This window comes from Macaca fascicularis, chromosome 1 (assembly GCF_037993035.2).
Source record: "Macaca fascicularis isolate 582-1 chromosome 1, T2T-MFA8v1.1".
Lineage (NCBI taxonomy): Eukaryota > Metazoa > Chordata > Mammalia > Primates > Cercopithecidae > Macaca > Macaca fascicularis.
In genome coordinates, this window is record NC_088375.1 from 108,458,824 (window position 1) to 108,475,605 (window position 16,782).

Genomic DNA, 16,782 nt, shown 5'->3' on the forward strand with positions numbered 1-16,782 from the left:
AATGGAGAAGAAAGAGCTAACTAGGATGAGGGGCCCAGAATGGGACCCAGAAGCCCCTCACACAAGATTCACCTTCCTTTGGAGGTGGCTCACTTACTACCCGGACTGACCTGGTGTATAGCTACCCACTTCAGGGGGCTCCTAGCCTCTTCCCTCAGGCCTTCAACCTATAGTTTCAAGAGAGCAAGAAAATGTAATTCATAAAATCCTGCATGGGTTCAAGCCCTCTGCACGGTGGTGGGGACATGGTCCAGTGATACTCCTGAGTGGACACAATTTCACAATCCCTCCAACACCCAGGAAGATGAGAGTCTCTTCATGGTCAATCCCGCTCTGAGACTCATCAAAGGGCAGCACAAAAACAGCCCCAACTCTCAAATCTCCATTATCAGATGCTTCTAACTTGCATGGGAAAGTTTATTCACAGCATTCTAGAAGGCATGGGGCTCCCAGGCTGGGATTTCACCAGCTCAGTCCACTTGTTCATGTTCATGAAGATCTTTCCTCTAGCTGAGAAACAAGAGTAAGAAGAGAAAGACGCAGAAGAGTGCCTGATAGAAAGCATAAATATAGACCAAACAAACAGACAGAAAATGAATTGCATTCAGAGCTTTATTCATGCCAAAGTTTGGGGATTGCGCTAACTCTGGCAGGCTGCCTTGGTAGAGAAGCAAAGCACAGAGGCGAAGTGATGAGGTTCTACCTCACTGGCAATAACAGAAAGGGGGCCAGAAGCTGGTGTGTTTTCCAGAAGGGGTAGCTGGGCAGTGCATTCCGGAGTTGAGCTGTGGTATGTTTAGCAGCAGCAGTCATCCTCATGGTCACAGCATGCAGGACCTCGGGACCTCATGGGGATGATTCCCAAACAGCAGCACCCAGAGCCACAGCACCCAGAGCTGCCACATCCACAGCTGCAGCCACAGCCCCCAGAACCACAGCATCCAGAGCTTCCCGAATTGTCACAGCAGCCAGACGATCCTGTGTTGCAGTCCTGGGGCCGCTGAATCCAGCGTCTCAGGGGACTCACGCCGAAGGTCCGGGGAGCCAGACAACAGTAGCTGGTGGAACAGGGAGCAGAGCATGGGTCAGGGGCACAGTTCTGGGAGGTTGAGCCACTTGCAGGAGCTTGAACGTAATAGCTCTGGCAAGGAGAAGCACCCTGGACACAGCACGTCTGGGTCTGGCAGGGAGCTGGACTTTTAATGTAGGTCGTCTGGCAGGGAGCTGGGCACTTCACGTAGGTTTGGCAGGGAGTTGGGCATTTCACATAGGTCGTCTGGCAGGGAGCTGGGCACTTCACATAGGTTTGGCAGGGAGCTGGGTATTTCACATAGGTCGTCTGGCAGGGAGCTGGACACTTCACGTAAGTTTGGCAGGGAGTTGGGTATTTCACGTAGGTCGTCTGGCAGGGAGCTGGGCACTTCACGTAGGTTTGAGTCTGGCATGGAACTTGGTACTTCACATAGGTTTGAGTGGGGCATGGAGCAGGGCCCGTCACACAGACAGCTTTGGTCTGGCATGGAACTGGGCATTTCACAGAGGCACCATTGGTACCCTGTCCAGCCCCTAGTCCCGAGCCTTTCACACAAGATGGAGGGAACTGTGGCTGCTTCTGCTGGTCACACATTGTTCTGTGGCTTTGCAAAATCTGTTAAGAAAGGTTTCATTAGAACTATATAACTATGAAGGTTTCTAGGGGAAACCTGCAACATCCCCTTTGAATACAGTGATTTGCAAGCAGGGCTTTCTTGAGAAGGATGCAGACATCCAGAGGCTGTATACTTGGCAGGAGGTAGATTCAGAGCCAGGGACTCTCAGCTCTGCTCCTGTGCCTGTACCTGGCTATGTGGCTTGGTACAAGTCACCGCTCATCTCTGGGCCTCAGTCTCTATATTGGGAAATGGAGGCTTGAAATGGTGCTGCCTGTGTTTCTACCCAACTCTCCAAGCCTCCCCTCATCTTACTTCAGTGTCTGCATTGTGAATTACCCTTTGGAAACTGCTGCTCCCAGATGATTGCCCCCTGCCACCAATTCTCTCCAGGGTGACTTCCCCTCTTCCTCCTGCCCAGACAAGGAATACCCAGGAAAGGCAAATTTGTGTCAATGGACCCTGAGCCAACATGAGCCTCAAGCTGTGCCCGGTAAGGAGCAAAGAACAAGGCTAAAGTTGAGCAGGTTTCCACCACATGCTCCCCGAACCAGCTGGACTATCAGTTGGCCTCATTAGCCCATGGACCCAAGAGAGGACTGCACAACCATACTCAGCTAAGGGGATGGGGAGCCAGTTCTCTAAAGTCCCTTCTTACACAGGAATACCAGCTCGTCTTGCCCCCCTCCCTTTCCTCTCACACCCCAGGCTCCAAGTTTCCCACCAGCATTGCCTTCAGCCTCCTTCAGCAGATTTCCTCAGTGTCTAGTCCTCACTCACCCTTCATCCCATAGCTCTCATTCCACCCCAGCTTCATCAAGGCTCTGTTTCTCACCATGTCTTTATCCAGTATAGAGACTTACCCTCTTTGCTGATAGGAATAAGACTGGAAGAAGCCAGTGATCTGAAAAACTGGCAGGTGGGGAGACCTTTTATAGGGCAGCAATGAGGCAATTTAATGGCATCTAAATGAAGCACCAGAGATCACAAGGAGGAGGGCTGGCATTGCATTGGCAAGATTCCTCCCCAGTATGCCTGACTCCTCAGTCAGAGGCAGAGCATGTCTGTGCTTGACACTGGGTTTTCCCAAACACTAGATAAATGATTCCTGTTCCCTTCTTCAGGAAACAAGTCAGTCTCCTTTTCCTAGAAGTTATGAGTGATGCCTATGTGATCTGTCTCTAATGAAGCTGTTTCTAGGTCACTTGAGTCTTCAGGACTTATCCAAGGTATAGTTAGATTCTCAATTTTTCATACACTGTGCCAAAAGCTAAGTGTAGCTTAGATAATCTAACTAAAATTGAGAATCTAATCTAAAGCTAAGTGTAGCTTTTGGCACAGTGTATGAAAAATTGAAAATTGAACTATAGATTCACTTCACTTCACTCAGCCTAACTGAGTGTTCTGTGGGCTTCCAAGGTAACTTCTGCTGGTCTAGGTTGCTGAGCAGTTTGGCCCAGTGGTCTCTGGCCCAATATGACAGCAACACCTCCAAGAAATGGTTTGTTTCGTGTAATATCAGGTTATTCTAGGTTCATTTGGAAACTGGGTGGGTGCTTGATGATCCTAGGCTCCAGGCTGGGGTCTAGACTGCCTCCCTTCAGCCTTCTCATGCCCCTTAGGCTCCCCCATTCTTACCTTTCAGGACCTCACTACCAGGCTTCAATTCCGAAGAACGCTGAGCAGGGAAAATTCCAGCCAGATGAACACTGTGTGATAACAACAACAACAACAACAACAATAATAGAATCTAAAGTTTATTTGAATACTTTATATATAACAAACAATTCATGAGGAAGTACATTTACAGAGAGACACAACTGAGGCCCTGAAAGATTAAGGGAGTTACCCATCATCACAAGCCGGTAAGTAAGGAAGCCAGACCTCAGATGCAGGCAGTCTGCTTTCATAGATCATGATCTTTATCACTACAATATGTTGCCTTTTATTTCTGAACATGGCATTGTCCTTGAATCCCTGCCTCTTTTCTTTTCCACAATGCAGAAGATGTAGAAAGAGAGATGGGAATATTATGTACTGAGCACTTACTATGTGGTGGATACTGTCCTAGGCTCTTTGCCTATGTTATTTCATTTGATTTTGAAATAACTCTATGAGACAGGCTTCATTAGCCCCAATTTTACATAAGAGAAAACTGAGACCCAGAGGTCTATTTCACCAAGGTCATCCCATCAGTAGGTAATGGAGGGACATTGGAACCCAAATCTACCCAACTCCAGAGCCCAAGCTGCCCCCACTGAGCTGTATCGGGTCACCCACTGAAGAAGGTTGTCTTGAGCCTAAGCCTAGCACTGGTCCAAATAAATGTCAATTCCTTAGATAAGCCAGTGCAGGCTCTACCGTGGCCTCTATGGCCTCTCAGGTAAATGGTTCTATTGTATTTGTACATAATAGATCCCCACATTTCCCAGGACCCATAGGCTTTAAGGCCTCTACATTTCCTAAACAAAGAGTTTGCAAAGACCCACTAATTCACAGACCCTCCCCCACGCCAAGTCAGGTCTTGCAAAGTCTTCCCCTGAATACTTTAAAAAATCTCCCCAACCCCGCCTACCAGCCACCCCAACCTCTGGTACCCAGCACTCTGCTCTCTATTTCTACGAGATCAACATTTCTAGATTCCACATATAAATTAGATCATGCAGTATGTCTATCTATGCCTGGTTTATTTTGCTTAGCATATTGTCTTCCAGGTTCATTCACCTTCTCACAAATGACAGGATTTCCTTCTTTTTATAAGACTGAATAATATTCTTTGTGTATATATAGCATTTTTAAGCATCCATTTATCCTTTGATTTACACTTAGGTTGATTCCTTTTATTGCCTATTGTGAATAGTGCTGCAATAAACATGGGAATGCAGATATCTCTTCAACATTACTGACTTCAATTTCTTTGGATATATGCCTACTAGTGTGATTGAAGGATTATATGCCAGTTCTATTTTTAATTTTTGAGGACCCTCCGTACTGTTTTCTACATGGCTGTACTAAATTGCATTCCCACCAATGGTGTACTAGATTTTATTTCCTCCACATCCTTGCCAACATGTTATCTTTTATCTTTCTAATTTCACTTACCATAATGACCTCCAGTTCCATCCATGTTGCTGGAAATGACAGGATTTTATTCCTTTTTATGGTTGGATAGTATTCCATTGTGTGTTCATACTCCATTTTCTTTATTCATTTGTTCACTGATGAACACTTGGGTTGATTCTGTGTGTTTGCTATTTATTGTAAATAGCACTGCAATAAACATAGGAATACAATTATCCCTGTGATATACTAATTTTCTTTCATTTGGACAAATACATAGTAGTGAGATTGCTGGATAATGTGATAGTTCTATTTGCAGTTTCTTGAGACACCTCCATACTGTTTCTCATAATAGCTGCACTAACTTACATTCTCGCCAATGGTGTATGAGTTCTCTTTCCTCTACATCTTTGTCGTCATTTTCGTTTGTTTGTTTTTTGATAATAGCCATTATTACAAGAGTGAGGTATTATTTCATTGTGGTTTTGATTTGCATTTCCCTGGTGATTAGTGATATTGAGCATTTTTTCTAGACATGTTGACCATTTGTATGTCTTCTTTCAAGAAATGTATATTCAGATCCTCTGCTCATTTTTTAATTGGCCATTTTTTGTGTTCTTTCTATTGGGTTGTTGAGTTCCTTATACATTTTGGATATTAACTCCTTATCAGATGTATAGTTTGCAAATGTTTTCTCATTTTGTAGGTTGTCTATTTACTCTGTCGTTTATTTCCTTTTCTGTACAGAAGCATTTTAACTTGATTTAATCTTATTTGTCTATTTCTGCTTTTGCTGTCCATGTTTTTGAGGTCATATTCAAAAGGTCATTGCCCAGACCAATATCATGGAGTTTTCCCCTGTTTTTTTCCTAGCAGTTTCATAGTTTTGAATATTAAATTTACATTTTTAATTCATTTTTTGGTTGATTTTAGTATGCAGTGTGAGATAAGCATCTTATTTCATTCTTCTTCAAGAGGATACCCAGTTTTTTCAGAATCACTTATTCAAGAGACTTTCCTTTCCCTATTGTGTGTTCTTGGCACCTTTGTCAAAGATCAGTTGATAGCAAATATATGGATTAATTTCTGGGTTCTCTATTCTGTTCCATTGGTCTATGTGTCTGTTTTTATGCCAGTACCATGCTGTTTGGGTTACTATAGCTTTGTAGTATATTTTAAAGTCAGGTATGTGTGATGCCTCTCTGATCCTGAACATTTTGGAAGAAGCAAGATGGGAGACTCTGCTTCAGGCTTGGTGTCTTGGCTTGGTGTCCTCAGGCATGGTGTCCTGCTTATTCCTGTCATTCCTGCCTCTGATGGGCTTGTCTTACTGCACAGCTTCCACCATGAAGACCACCAGTCAGTCCCTCTCCCCAAAGGGAGGGGTAAATGAGAAGGGATGTGGTTCCAGGCCATTCCACTTCTGCTCTCCTAAGTGTCCCGCCTCAGTGCATCCCCAGACCTGATGTTTTATGGAGTAAAAGGAAAAGGAACATTCTCTTTTTGGGGTTAGACACCGCATGGGATAGCTCATCAAATTTGGTTCTCACAATAGTGTCCCAAACAAAAAATAACTTGCCCAAGCTCACACAGTTAGAAGTGATAGAGCCAGAATTTGAACCCAGGTAAAAGAGACTTCAAAATTTGTTTTTCTACCAAAACATGCTGCTTCTCATGTTACAATCCATGATGCCTCAGGAACCATACCTTTCAGTCACCCAACATACAAGCAGTCATTAGGAAGTCTTCTGCATTATATGTAGGATGGGATATCCCCACTTTACAGAGAAGAAAATGCCCTAGAAGACCAGTCATTTTAAGGTGTGCCAACAAAACTGGAGACAGACATTTCAAGGCACAAATAGAAAGACCTGGACCCTTATCCTGATTGTGCCACCGCCCCACCCTGTGATTCCACAGTGCCCTGGTGTCTCTAGGCCTTTCCTCTTCCAATCTAAAGCAAAGAGGCTAGATGAGACCCCTTCTGGCTATGATATTCTGTGGTTGTAGGAGCCTGTTCTACAAGGGAAATGTATACGTCCACAACCTAGCCTTCCATGGAGTTATTCCCACGAGACTATGATTTTCAAGAGTCGTCAACTGTGGACATATTCACCATATATCATCATAGGACCTGGGAAACATTGACTAAACAAATGAATGAGTGAATGAATGAATGGGGATGCTTTACATTGACAGCACAGCCCAGACTGACCTCCTTCCTCCACGTGGTCAGTGCCATCCTGTCATTAGCCAATCTGTGCATCTCATGCCATCTGTGAGCTCTGATTGGCTCACTTCCTGCTGTATGGAGTCAAGCTCTCACTAATGGGTTTGACATTTGTAAGCAGTACTAGCATACCTGGTGAGAGACACCTTATCTATGTGCCACCAAAACAGGTGGGTGGATTGTGCCCCACCCACTGTATAGGCTGGGAAGGCAAGGCATGGAGAAGTCAGATAACTGGTGCAAGTGCCAGGATGACTCACAGGGTTATCCCAAAAATCTGCTCCCAGAACCTCCCTTACATTTATCTCTTTGGATACAAGCTGACAGAATCAGAGACTTGTGGATTCATGGAAAACTGGTCCAGAGTAGTAGGCAGAGAGAATAATCTCCAAGGCAGAAAGTACTAAAATAGGTCATGGGGTCTGGCCCCTGCCAGAATGCAATTGAATACCTATGTCATACAGCCTAATGGGCTGCTATTCTTAGAAAGATCGGCTAATCTTTGCAAGTTCTCTGAAAGTTAGGTACAGTGGCTCGTGCAATTCTAGTGACTCCAGAGGCTGAGGCAAGAGGATTGCTTGAGCACATGAGTTCAAGGCTGCAGTGAGCTATGACGATGCCACTGCACTGGAGATCCTGTCTCCAGAAATTAAAATAAAATAAAATAATACAGGTCCTCTGTAGTGCCCCCGGTTAGCTTCTTTTGGGATTTACCATCAGGATAGTCAGGAACTGTATACTAGATTATCTCTCAGATCCCTTACAGCACCAATATCCATGAATCTTGGCATTCACTATACATTTGAAGCTGGGCCCCTTAGTGTGTGAACCAGACTCAGATTTTAACCCAGATCAGGGGATTAGACAGGGAGGTGCCCAAAAAGACATGTTGCTCTCTGACATCATGTTCTGGGTCTCCTCTCATCCTAGGAACTTTTCCTGATCAAAGAATGGGGACAATCTAAAGGTCAAATCTGGGTCCCTCCCCTTCTGGGGACAAGAAGGAGGAAGAAATGAGAAGCCATACACTGAAGAAAGGGAGTGCACAGGAATATTGGTACTTGGTGAGAAATCTCTCTACTGTGTCTGAGACCAGTGATCTCCACTCTTAGATTTTATGTCTATGTGTGTCTGCTTTAGGCTTAGCTCCAAGGCTTGCACCGGAGATCCCTTGAGATATTGCTGTGATAATTGGGGGTTCTTCCTAGACTATCAGGAGATTCTGTTGTAGAACCACAGAATGAGGACAGAGGGCAGCCCCTATATTGTAACTGAGGCTCACAGAGAAGGGAAGAAACTTGCTTGAGGTCACACAGCCAGGCAGGAGCCGACTCTAGACAGAAATTTCTCAATCTCATCTAGGACATGTTCCGTAACCACACGTGGACACTGAGCTGGCTTTCTAGGGAGCTCCCTCACCTGCCTTCCTCCTTACCTCCATTCCCACTCACCACTTCCACCCAGACTACCACAAGAATAGCCAAGGAACATCTTGTAAAGGACATCCTCTATGGAGCAGAGAGGGTTTTCACATATGGAGGGGAAAAGTCATACAGGACTCCCACTGTGTGCAAATGTATGAGTCATCCAAATATGAGAATGCAAGCCCCACCTCGCTCAGAGTCACATGAGCTGTTTGCGCTGGGGACACGGCAAGACAGCACCAAACTCCTCTTGAGCACAGAGGTCAGTGAATATCAATGTCCAGATACTTCTCTTTCTCCTGGAATGGCCCACACTAGTGGGCCTCGAATGTCCACCAGCCTTTCCCTAACCCATTTATTCCTTTATAACATATACCAGGTAACTAGTCCCTCAGATTTACCTACAGTGTTGTAGAACTGTTTCATTGCATTTGATCTTACAACCACCTCCTGGATTTTCAGTGGAAGTTGTCTCTTCATCTTTTCATTTCAAGATGTAAAGGGATACAGAAAACTTTTACAGGTAGAACCCACTGGATTATGTCCCCTTGTGGACCCTTCTCAACTATTTTATCCATCCTCTCTGTGCAAATGGCCTATTCTGACCTTTATTTCAACCTCTTCAAGACCTTTACCCAAAAAGCCAGCTGAACTTTTCATATCTCCTTTCAGACAGTCCCAGTCCTAGTCATAGCTCTGCCAATTCCAAGATGTGTGACCTTAGATAATTAGCTATACATTCTGAAGCTGTTTTCTCATCTATAAAATGAAGACATTAATAGTAAGAGCATGTCATTCCTCTGCTCAAAAATGTTCGAATGAATTCTCATTCTGCTCATGGTAAAAACTAAAGTCCTTAAAAAGGCTTTCAAAAGGGATGCATGGACTGGACCCTATACCCTGTACTTCACTGATCTCGTGTCCCATCCTCTCCCCTCACTCTGACCCCACACCAGTCCGCTTGCAGTTTGTCTGATGCTCAGGCACAGTCCCACTGCAGGCCCTTTGCAGTTGCTTCTCCTCTACCCACACTGTTCCCCCAGATGCCCACATGGCTGACTTTGTCACTCAAATCTTTCCTCAAATGTGGCTCCTGTGAACTCTTCACTGGTGACCCAATTTAGCATTATAATCCATACCTACTTGCCCTCCCTGTCCCTCTTCCAACCTTATTTCTCTCCTTAGAGTTTATCCTCATTTAATACATTATATATTTTACGTATGCATGTATTTTTCATTTTGTCCCATCAGAATGTGAACCCTATTGGGTGAGAACTTTCATTGCTTTTGTTCACTGCTCTGTCCACAGTGCCTTACTATACCTAATACTTGGTGCACTCAAAACATATTTGTCGGTTGTGTGAATAATACATATTTTTTCATTCATTTTGTTTGTCACCTGCCTTCTTTTCTTAGAATAAGTTCACTGAGGAAGAAATTTTTGGCTGTTTTGTTCACAAGTATATTCTCAAATCTTAAAACTGCACTTGATAGATAGTAGGCACTTAATAAATACCGTTAGAATAAACAGACCAAGCAAATGTTAATATGAGATAAAGCAGGTGCCTAACATGAGTAAATGCTAACTGAATATTGGTTAGTTTTGCTGGTGTTGCTATTTCTTATCCCCCATCAACCATTTGTAGTCATTACAGTTGCATTTGGTTCTGAACAGCGACCAGAGCAGGGGAACAGGGTGAGGAGCAGGGCTCTTTCTTCACTTCAGATGGCCTATGTTCCAGAAAGCCTGTGACCTGCCACACCAGCCCCTGACCTCCAAAACCACTGGTCTCCACCCTTTCCCCCATCCCAATACGTCATTCTGGGGACTAGTGAACCAGAATTTCAAAGAGTGATCTTGGAGCTGTCACACCTGACTGCTGTCTGTGAGAATACGGCAAGAATGACAGTTTTGTTTCCGGTGCTCTCCTGAGCCAGCACAGCCATTTGGCAAGTCCTACGTCCTGCCCCAAATTCTTCCAGATCTCTGGTAATCCCTGAGTACCACTTTTACTTATTCGGCCCCTCCAAGACTTTTCTAACAAATTCCCTGCATTAGATCTTTCTGTGTTTAAACTAGTTCGACTGTGGCTCGAATGGTCTTTGTTTTCATGACCAGACAATGACATCTTGAAGCATATACATTATATATAATAAATAGTTTATAGTATAATCTTCTTCGGGGATAAGGTGAGAGGCACTTAACAACCAAAGAGAAATAAATATGTAATTTCAATTGGTGGTAAGTGCAAGAACAACAGCAGGAAAAACAACAAACCAAGTTTATTTCAACAGCGGTCTGCAAAGGCCCAAGGGTGCACACTGATGCCCACCTCAGTCTGCACTTTCTCCCAGTGAAATCATTTGAACTTCCTGCATGACCACAAGGCTAAGACAGGTCTGCAACTTGTGACCTATCATTACCAATGTGTCTGCCTCAGAGAAAGTCCTAAGTCAGCAGAGCTCTGTAACAAGGGGCTCCTTACCTTTAGGACAGAGTGGAGAGAACAAGGGAAATAGTACTTCATTGAATTCCAATTCTGACTTTTGGATACTGTAAATAGGCTTCTCGAAAAAGGAAACCTGGGACCCAATAGAACTTTATTTAACCAGACTCTTGTATGTGCACAACACAATTAGAACAGCTACAAAAATTAGTACACTTTTCTACATGGTTCCCAAATGGATGTGATGCTATTCTGCTTTCTTAATGTTAATCTTTTAAACACACACACACACACACACACATACACACACAGAGGGAGAGAGAGAGACAGAGAGAAAGGGAATATTGCTTTAGAAAATGTATGGAGCAGTAAGTTCATTTTTTTAACTTAAGTAAATTAGATTTTTTCTGTCCAAACAACTTTAGTGACTTGGCTATTTCACCACTATTTTTTTTTTAATTTAAGTTAGGCTTATCTTGGAATTCTAATCAATCCTTACTTACTGTTCTCACAAATACTGCAGAATTTTAGATTTTTGTGAAGTATGTGTACACAAATAAGTAATTCATTAAAGTTTAATTGGTTGATTTTTCTCTGTTCCAGTAAAAGCAATACATCTATCTATCTAGGGAAAAGGATTGGGTAAAAGTAAAGAAAAGTGGAATAAAAACCACCATCAAACTGGGACTTGAAAATTACTTGAAAGTAAATTTATTGTTGCAAAGCACGTCAGATAATTTTTCAATAATCTGAGAAATACAGATATTGACATAAAGCTAAAATAATGCAAATCCAAGGCCTGAAGTTGATGAGAAGCAAACCTGCATGTTTATTCAATTGATGGGGCTGCAAAAAGGAAAGGCAAGAGAGTGGAGGAGGTAAAACACCAGGCTGCAATGGGTCCTTCGCCCACTAATTCCTTCAGTGCTGCTCCTGGTCCAGGTCAGCAGCAGCCCTCTCTGGAGCAGCAGCCAGAACCCCCAGACTGCTGGCTGCTGCCACTGCCACAGCAATCGGAGCTCTGGGGTCTGTGGCAGTGGGGCCTGCGGCGTCTGTGGTGGTTCAGGCAGCAGCCACCTCCCCCAGAGCTGCAGCAGCCCCCAGAGCTGGAGCCACAGCAAGAAGGGATTGGAGGTGGGCATAGGGATGCACACTTTTGGGAGCATTTGAGGGGACACTTGGGGATAGGACACTTGGGAGGGGGCTGGCACTGCTGGCAGGACATCTTGGTGGGATTTCAATAAACCTGAATGACAAAATAGAAACATATACAGAAACTTAATATCAAGAGCCATTACATTTTTTCTATTTTAAAATCCTCTCCCAAGGTGATGAAGAGGAATATCTAAAATAAGGACATGTATAGAAACCTCTCTGAGACAGAGTATATCTTCATTACTTTTGTATCCCTAGAGCTTTCAATAATTCTTAGTATTTGTTAGGCGGTTTACAGGTGACTTCTGAACTAATAAAGCCAGCAAAATTTGAATGCCATCTCAAAGACATGTTAAATACATTGCAATTCTACCCACATGAATCTATCTAGAAATGGAATTTAGAAATTGGTAGAAAATCTGTTTAATAAATAATAATAAATTTGAGATCTGCACAGTTACAGAAAAGCTTCCTTCAGAGCAATGGGCTTAGCGCCAGCAGGCCAACTATTGTTAGGGCTGCAGCAATCCTAGGTCATTCATCATCTCCCTGTCTGATCACAGGGATAATCCTTCCCAGGTTGGTTCCTTCTTTGTTCAGAGTCAACTACTACTTCTGGCCTTCTGGCCTTGTCCACCATTTCTTCCTCCTACTCCTCCTCCACGCTTCACTCTTCCCCTTCCAGAATTACTCTCCATCTCCATCTTCATCCCGCTAGCGCCGCCCTCTGGATTCCTATAGAAACACTCATCCTGGGCCGAGACGCAGCCGCAGATGCGTCCCTTAGGAAGCAGAGCAGATGAGGAGCCAGCAGCAGGAACACACTTTATATGGATCCTGGGACTGGGCCTCGGATGAGCCATTCTAAGGGCAGGAGCAGGATGTGGTTGTTGCACATGTGCAGGGTCATGCCTGACATTCTCCTGCCTCCTGGTTTCACCTCCTCCTGAGCTGGATGATGAGCTTCCCAGGTAGCCTATTCAGCACTAGTGGGAGAGAGGGTGACTTTATGAGACTTTTTGTAAATCAGACCCTTTTCCCAGGCTAAAGTCTCAAGGTGTGGCAAGCAGAGGGGTCTAAGGCTATGGGTACTTACCTTTCAAGCCTCCCTCCTGAACACGCTTTACTCAGTCCCTCAGGAAGAACTTTGGCACCAAAGGCTCCAAGACTGCCCGAGATTTAGCCCCTAACATATTCCGGCCAAATTTCAGCCAGAGGCTGTGGACCTTTCCCAGGTCAGTCAATCCTGAGAGGCTGGTCTGGTACCTTAGGCCTCCTTCCTCTTTCAGAGAGTATCCCCCATGCTTTTAGACCAGGCCAAGTCCCCAATCCTAACTGTGGAGAGAGATGCCCCTTGGTCAGTCACTCTTCTCTTTAGAATTTCTCTTCTAAGAACACTTCAGCCTGGAATTTAAAGGCTATCATATTTGTCTACTTCTCTTTGGGTTACCAAGGAACGTGTCACTATCAAGGGGCCTTTTGAGTAGGAGTTTCTGAGTTTTTCTGTGGTGTGTTGTGTATGTGATTCTGCCACATTTAAGTAGCTCATGAGCACAGGTCAGAGACTTGAGACTTCTACCAATTCAGGAACTTTTTGTGAAAGTATCTGTCAACCACACACACACACACACACACACACACAGAGAGAGACATGTTGCATTTATTGCAACTATATTTTTAAAAAAAGGACTGATTTTTTTTCCTCAACAAACATACAAGAAGATCATTACGAGGAAGGTAGTTTTCCTATCATAGAAAAAAATTCTTCCCTTTTACCCATCAAAACACTCTAAACCAACAAGAAAAAGAAATTTGGTGTGCGTTGCTCTAATTCTCAAAAGGTTTATATAGGATGCAACTCTTCATGCAACCCATTAAGATTGGTTTATTTCTCCTTATGTATATCATATATGATATATGTAGATACACATATAATCACGATGTACTTCTGGAAATACGTACTATGTAAAATAAATGCCTAACAATGACAAAGTTAGCTGATATGAATGAACATGAAGACATTGATAATGATGACAAGGAAGATGAGTAAATCTCCAGCCTATATTTCCCCTCTGTAAAGACAGAAATTACTTACTTTTATAGTAACTTCTGCTATTACTAACTCAGAAAATGAGCATTAGACAGCAGGAATGGAATTGTTGTGGAGGGCAGCTTTTCCAGCAAGTATTTTTGTAAGAATGTCCTCCCATTTTCCATCTCTCTCTCCCAGTCCAGTGCCCCATGTTGATGGTGTTTATGGCAAGCGAATCATCGCTACAGAGGGCTGTTGTAACAAGCAGTGACCTACCACATTTGAGCTCTTAATCTGGGACCAGCACTGCCTCAATTATGTGAGAAATACAGATGAATTAACCTTGTTCCTGTCCTCAGGAGCTCACAGTAGAACTGGAGAAAGAAACAGAAACACCTAAGAAGTTAGATGGTGATGCTGAACCTCAACACAGAAGAAACACGGTGTGATTAAAGGAAAATTTCAGGGTTGACACCAGTGGTCTTAGTCGGCAGTCATAAAACAAAAAGATGCCAGGACTCAACTGTAGACTAATTAATTCAGAATTTCTGGGAATAGGGCCCCAGCACTGGTGTTTTTTAAAAGGTCCCAGTTGAATGTGTTCTGCAAACAGAGATGAAAACTATTGGTGTAGCCCTACTCTGTCCAATACAGTAGCCAATAATCACATGAGACAATAAAGCCCTTGAAATACAACTTGTCTGAATTGAGATGTGCCGTAGCATAATGCTGAGTTTGAAGACATAAAATTGCTTCAAATGTAAAATATCTCACTAATATTTTAGACTGATTACATGCTGAAATGCAAAATTATGGATATACTAGCCTAAATAAAATATAGTATTAAAATTAATTTTACCTAAATGACCTATAAATCAAAGATGAAGTCATAAGAAAAACTAGAAAATAGTTTTATTTGAATAAAAATGAAAACACAGACCATCAAAGCTTGTGGGATGCAGCTAAAGCAGTGCTTCCATCGCACTTAGAACAAAATCCATATCCTTACTGTGGTGTACAAGGCCCCGTCCAATCCTACTTCCATACTTGGACATTATTGCCTAACTCACTTTATCTCAACCACTAGGCTCTGGCAGCTCTGCTCCACTTGCTAATCTTCTAATGTACCAAGCATACTTGTTACTCACAGCCTTTACACTTGTTCTTCCAGCTACCTGGAAGAATTCTCTTCATCTAAGTGGTAAATTGGTCCACTCTCTCATTTCACTGAGCCCTCTGCTTAAATGCCACCTCTCAACCCACCTTGACTATAATAGAAAACAAAACATAAACACCATTATTCTCCATCTCTACTCTGTTTGTTTACTTCATACCTGTCAACACGTTACAATTTATCTATTTGTAGTCTTTCTTTGAAATAGAATGAAGGCTCCATGAAAGCTGAGATTTAATCAGTTTTGGTCATTGCTCCACTCTCTTAATATGTTAATATAAAGAAATGTATTTTCTAATGATAAACAAATCTTACATTCCTAGATTAATCAGTAATTGGACAAAATATATTCTTTTTTTCATACTGCTGATTTAATTACTTAGCATTTAGTTTGTAACTTTCATATATTTGTTTATAATTAATGTTAGTTTATCATTGTTTTGAGAAATTTGAGTTTAGGTGTGGTATAAATGTTGTATCTTCCAATCATTTATATGACTTGCAAGATTTTGTAAAGATAATTGATATGGTTTGGATATTTGTCCCCTCCCAATCTCATGTTGAAATGTGACTCCAAATATTGGAAGTTGGGACTGGTGGAACGTGATGAGTTATGGGGTCAGATCCCTCATGAATGGTGTTCTGCACAAGGTAATGAGTGGTAATGAGATCTGGTTCATGGGATATCTATTTTTTTAAAGAGTATGACAACCCCCATGCACTTTTCTCCCCTTTCTCATCATGTGATATGCCAGCTTCCTCTTTGCCTTCCACCATGAGTGGGAGCTTTCTGAAGCTTCACCAGGAGCAGATGCCAGCACCATGCTTCTTGTGCAGCCTGCAAAACCATGAGCCAAATAAACCTTTTTTCTCTATAAATTACCCAGCCTCAGGTATTCCTTTATATCAATGTGGAACAAGCTAACACAATAATAATTATTTGTTCCTTGAGTTGGTATTAAAACTCTCTTTTTAATTCCTCTTAGTTTGATAATTACTGAGGCATAGTTTTTTAATTCTCTGTTTTAATACAAAATGGAAATCAATAAAGAAAGAAAACAAAAATATCTCTAAACATATGGAAATTAAACAGTATACTCCTAGTCTAGGAGTTAAAGAGGAAATCTCAAAGAAAATTTTTAAAAATACTTAGAAATGAACAAAAATGAATATACAATATATAAATATGGGATTATTTATGGGCTGAATGTGTCCCTCACAAAAAAAAAGACTCATATATCCCCAATGTGATATTATTAAGAGAGGAACCTTTGGGATGTGACTAGATTATGAGGGTGGAGCCCTCATGAATGGGATTAGTGCCCTTATAAGAGGAAGTAGGAGAGAATTTTTCCCTGGCCATGTGAATATACAATGAGCAGATGGACATCTGCAAGCCAGAAAGAGTGCCCTCACCAGACACTGGATCTGCTATCACTTTGATTATGAACTTCCCAGCCCTCAGCACTGTAAGAAATAAATGTTTGTTGTTTAAGCCACCCAGTCTATGATCCTTTGCTATTGTAACCAAAACTAACTAAGACAGAGAAACAGCCAAAGCAGTGTTAAGAGGAAAATTTTTAGCCCTAAGTGTTCACTAGAAACAAATAA

At 42.6% G+C, this 16,782-nt stretch overlaps 2 protein-coding genes across 2 annotated transcripts; both read right to left on the bottom strand.

The window, feature by feature from the left end:
* Positions 1 to 768: 768 nt before the first annotated feature.
* On the bottom strand, positions 769 to 1,627 carry KPLCE (KPRP N-terminal and LCE C-terminal like protein). The gene is made up of 2 exons (XM_065536270.1): positions 1,331 to 1,627; positions 769 to 1,276 (listed from the first exon to the last, which is right to left on the bottom strand). The coding sequence occupies exons 1-2, from the start codon at positions 1,625 to 1,627 to the stop codon at positions 797 to 799; spliced, it is 777 nt and encodes a 258-aa protein (XP_065392342.1). The 3' UTR covers positions 769 to 796.
* A 10,067-nt stretch (positions 1,628 to 11,694) lies between these two features.
* LCE4A (late cornified envelope 4A) lies at positions 11,695 to 12,064 on the bottom strand. Its single transcript, XM_005541820.3, has one exon. The coding sequence runs from the start codon at positions 12,033 to 12,035 to the stop codon at positions 11,754 to 11,756; it is 282 nt and encodes a 93-aa protein (XP_005541877.3). The 5' UTR covers positions 12,036 to 12,064; the 3' UTR covers positions 11,695 to 11,753.
* Between the last annotated feature and the right edge of the window lie 4,718 nt (positions 12,065 to 16,782).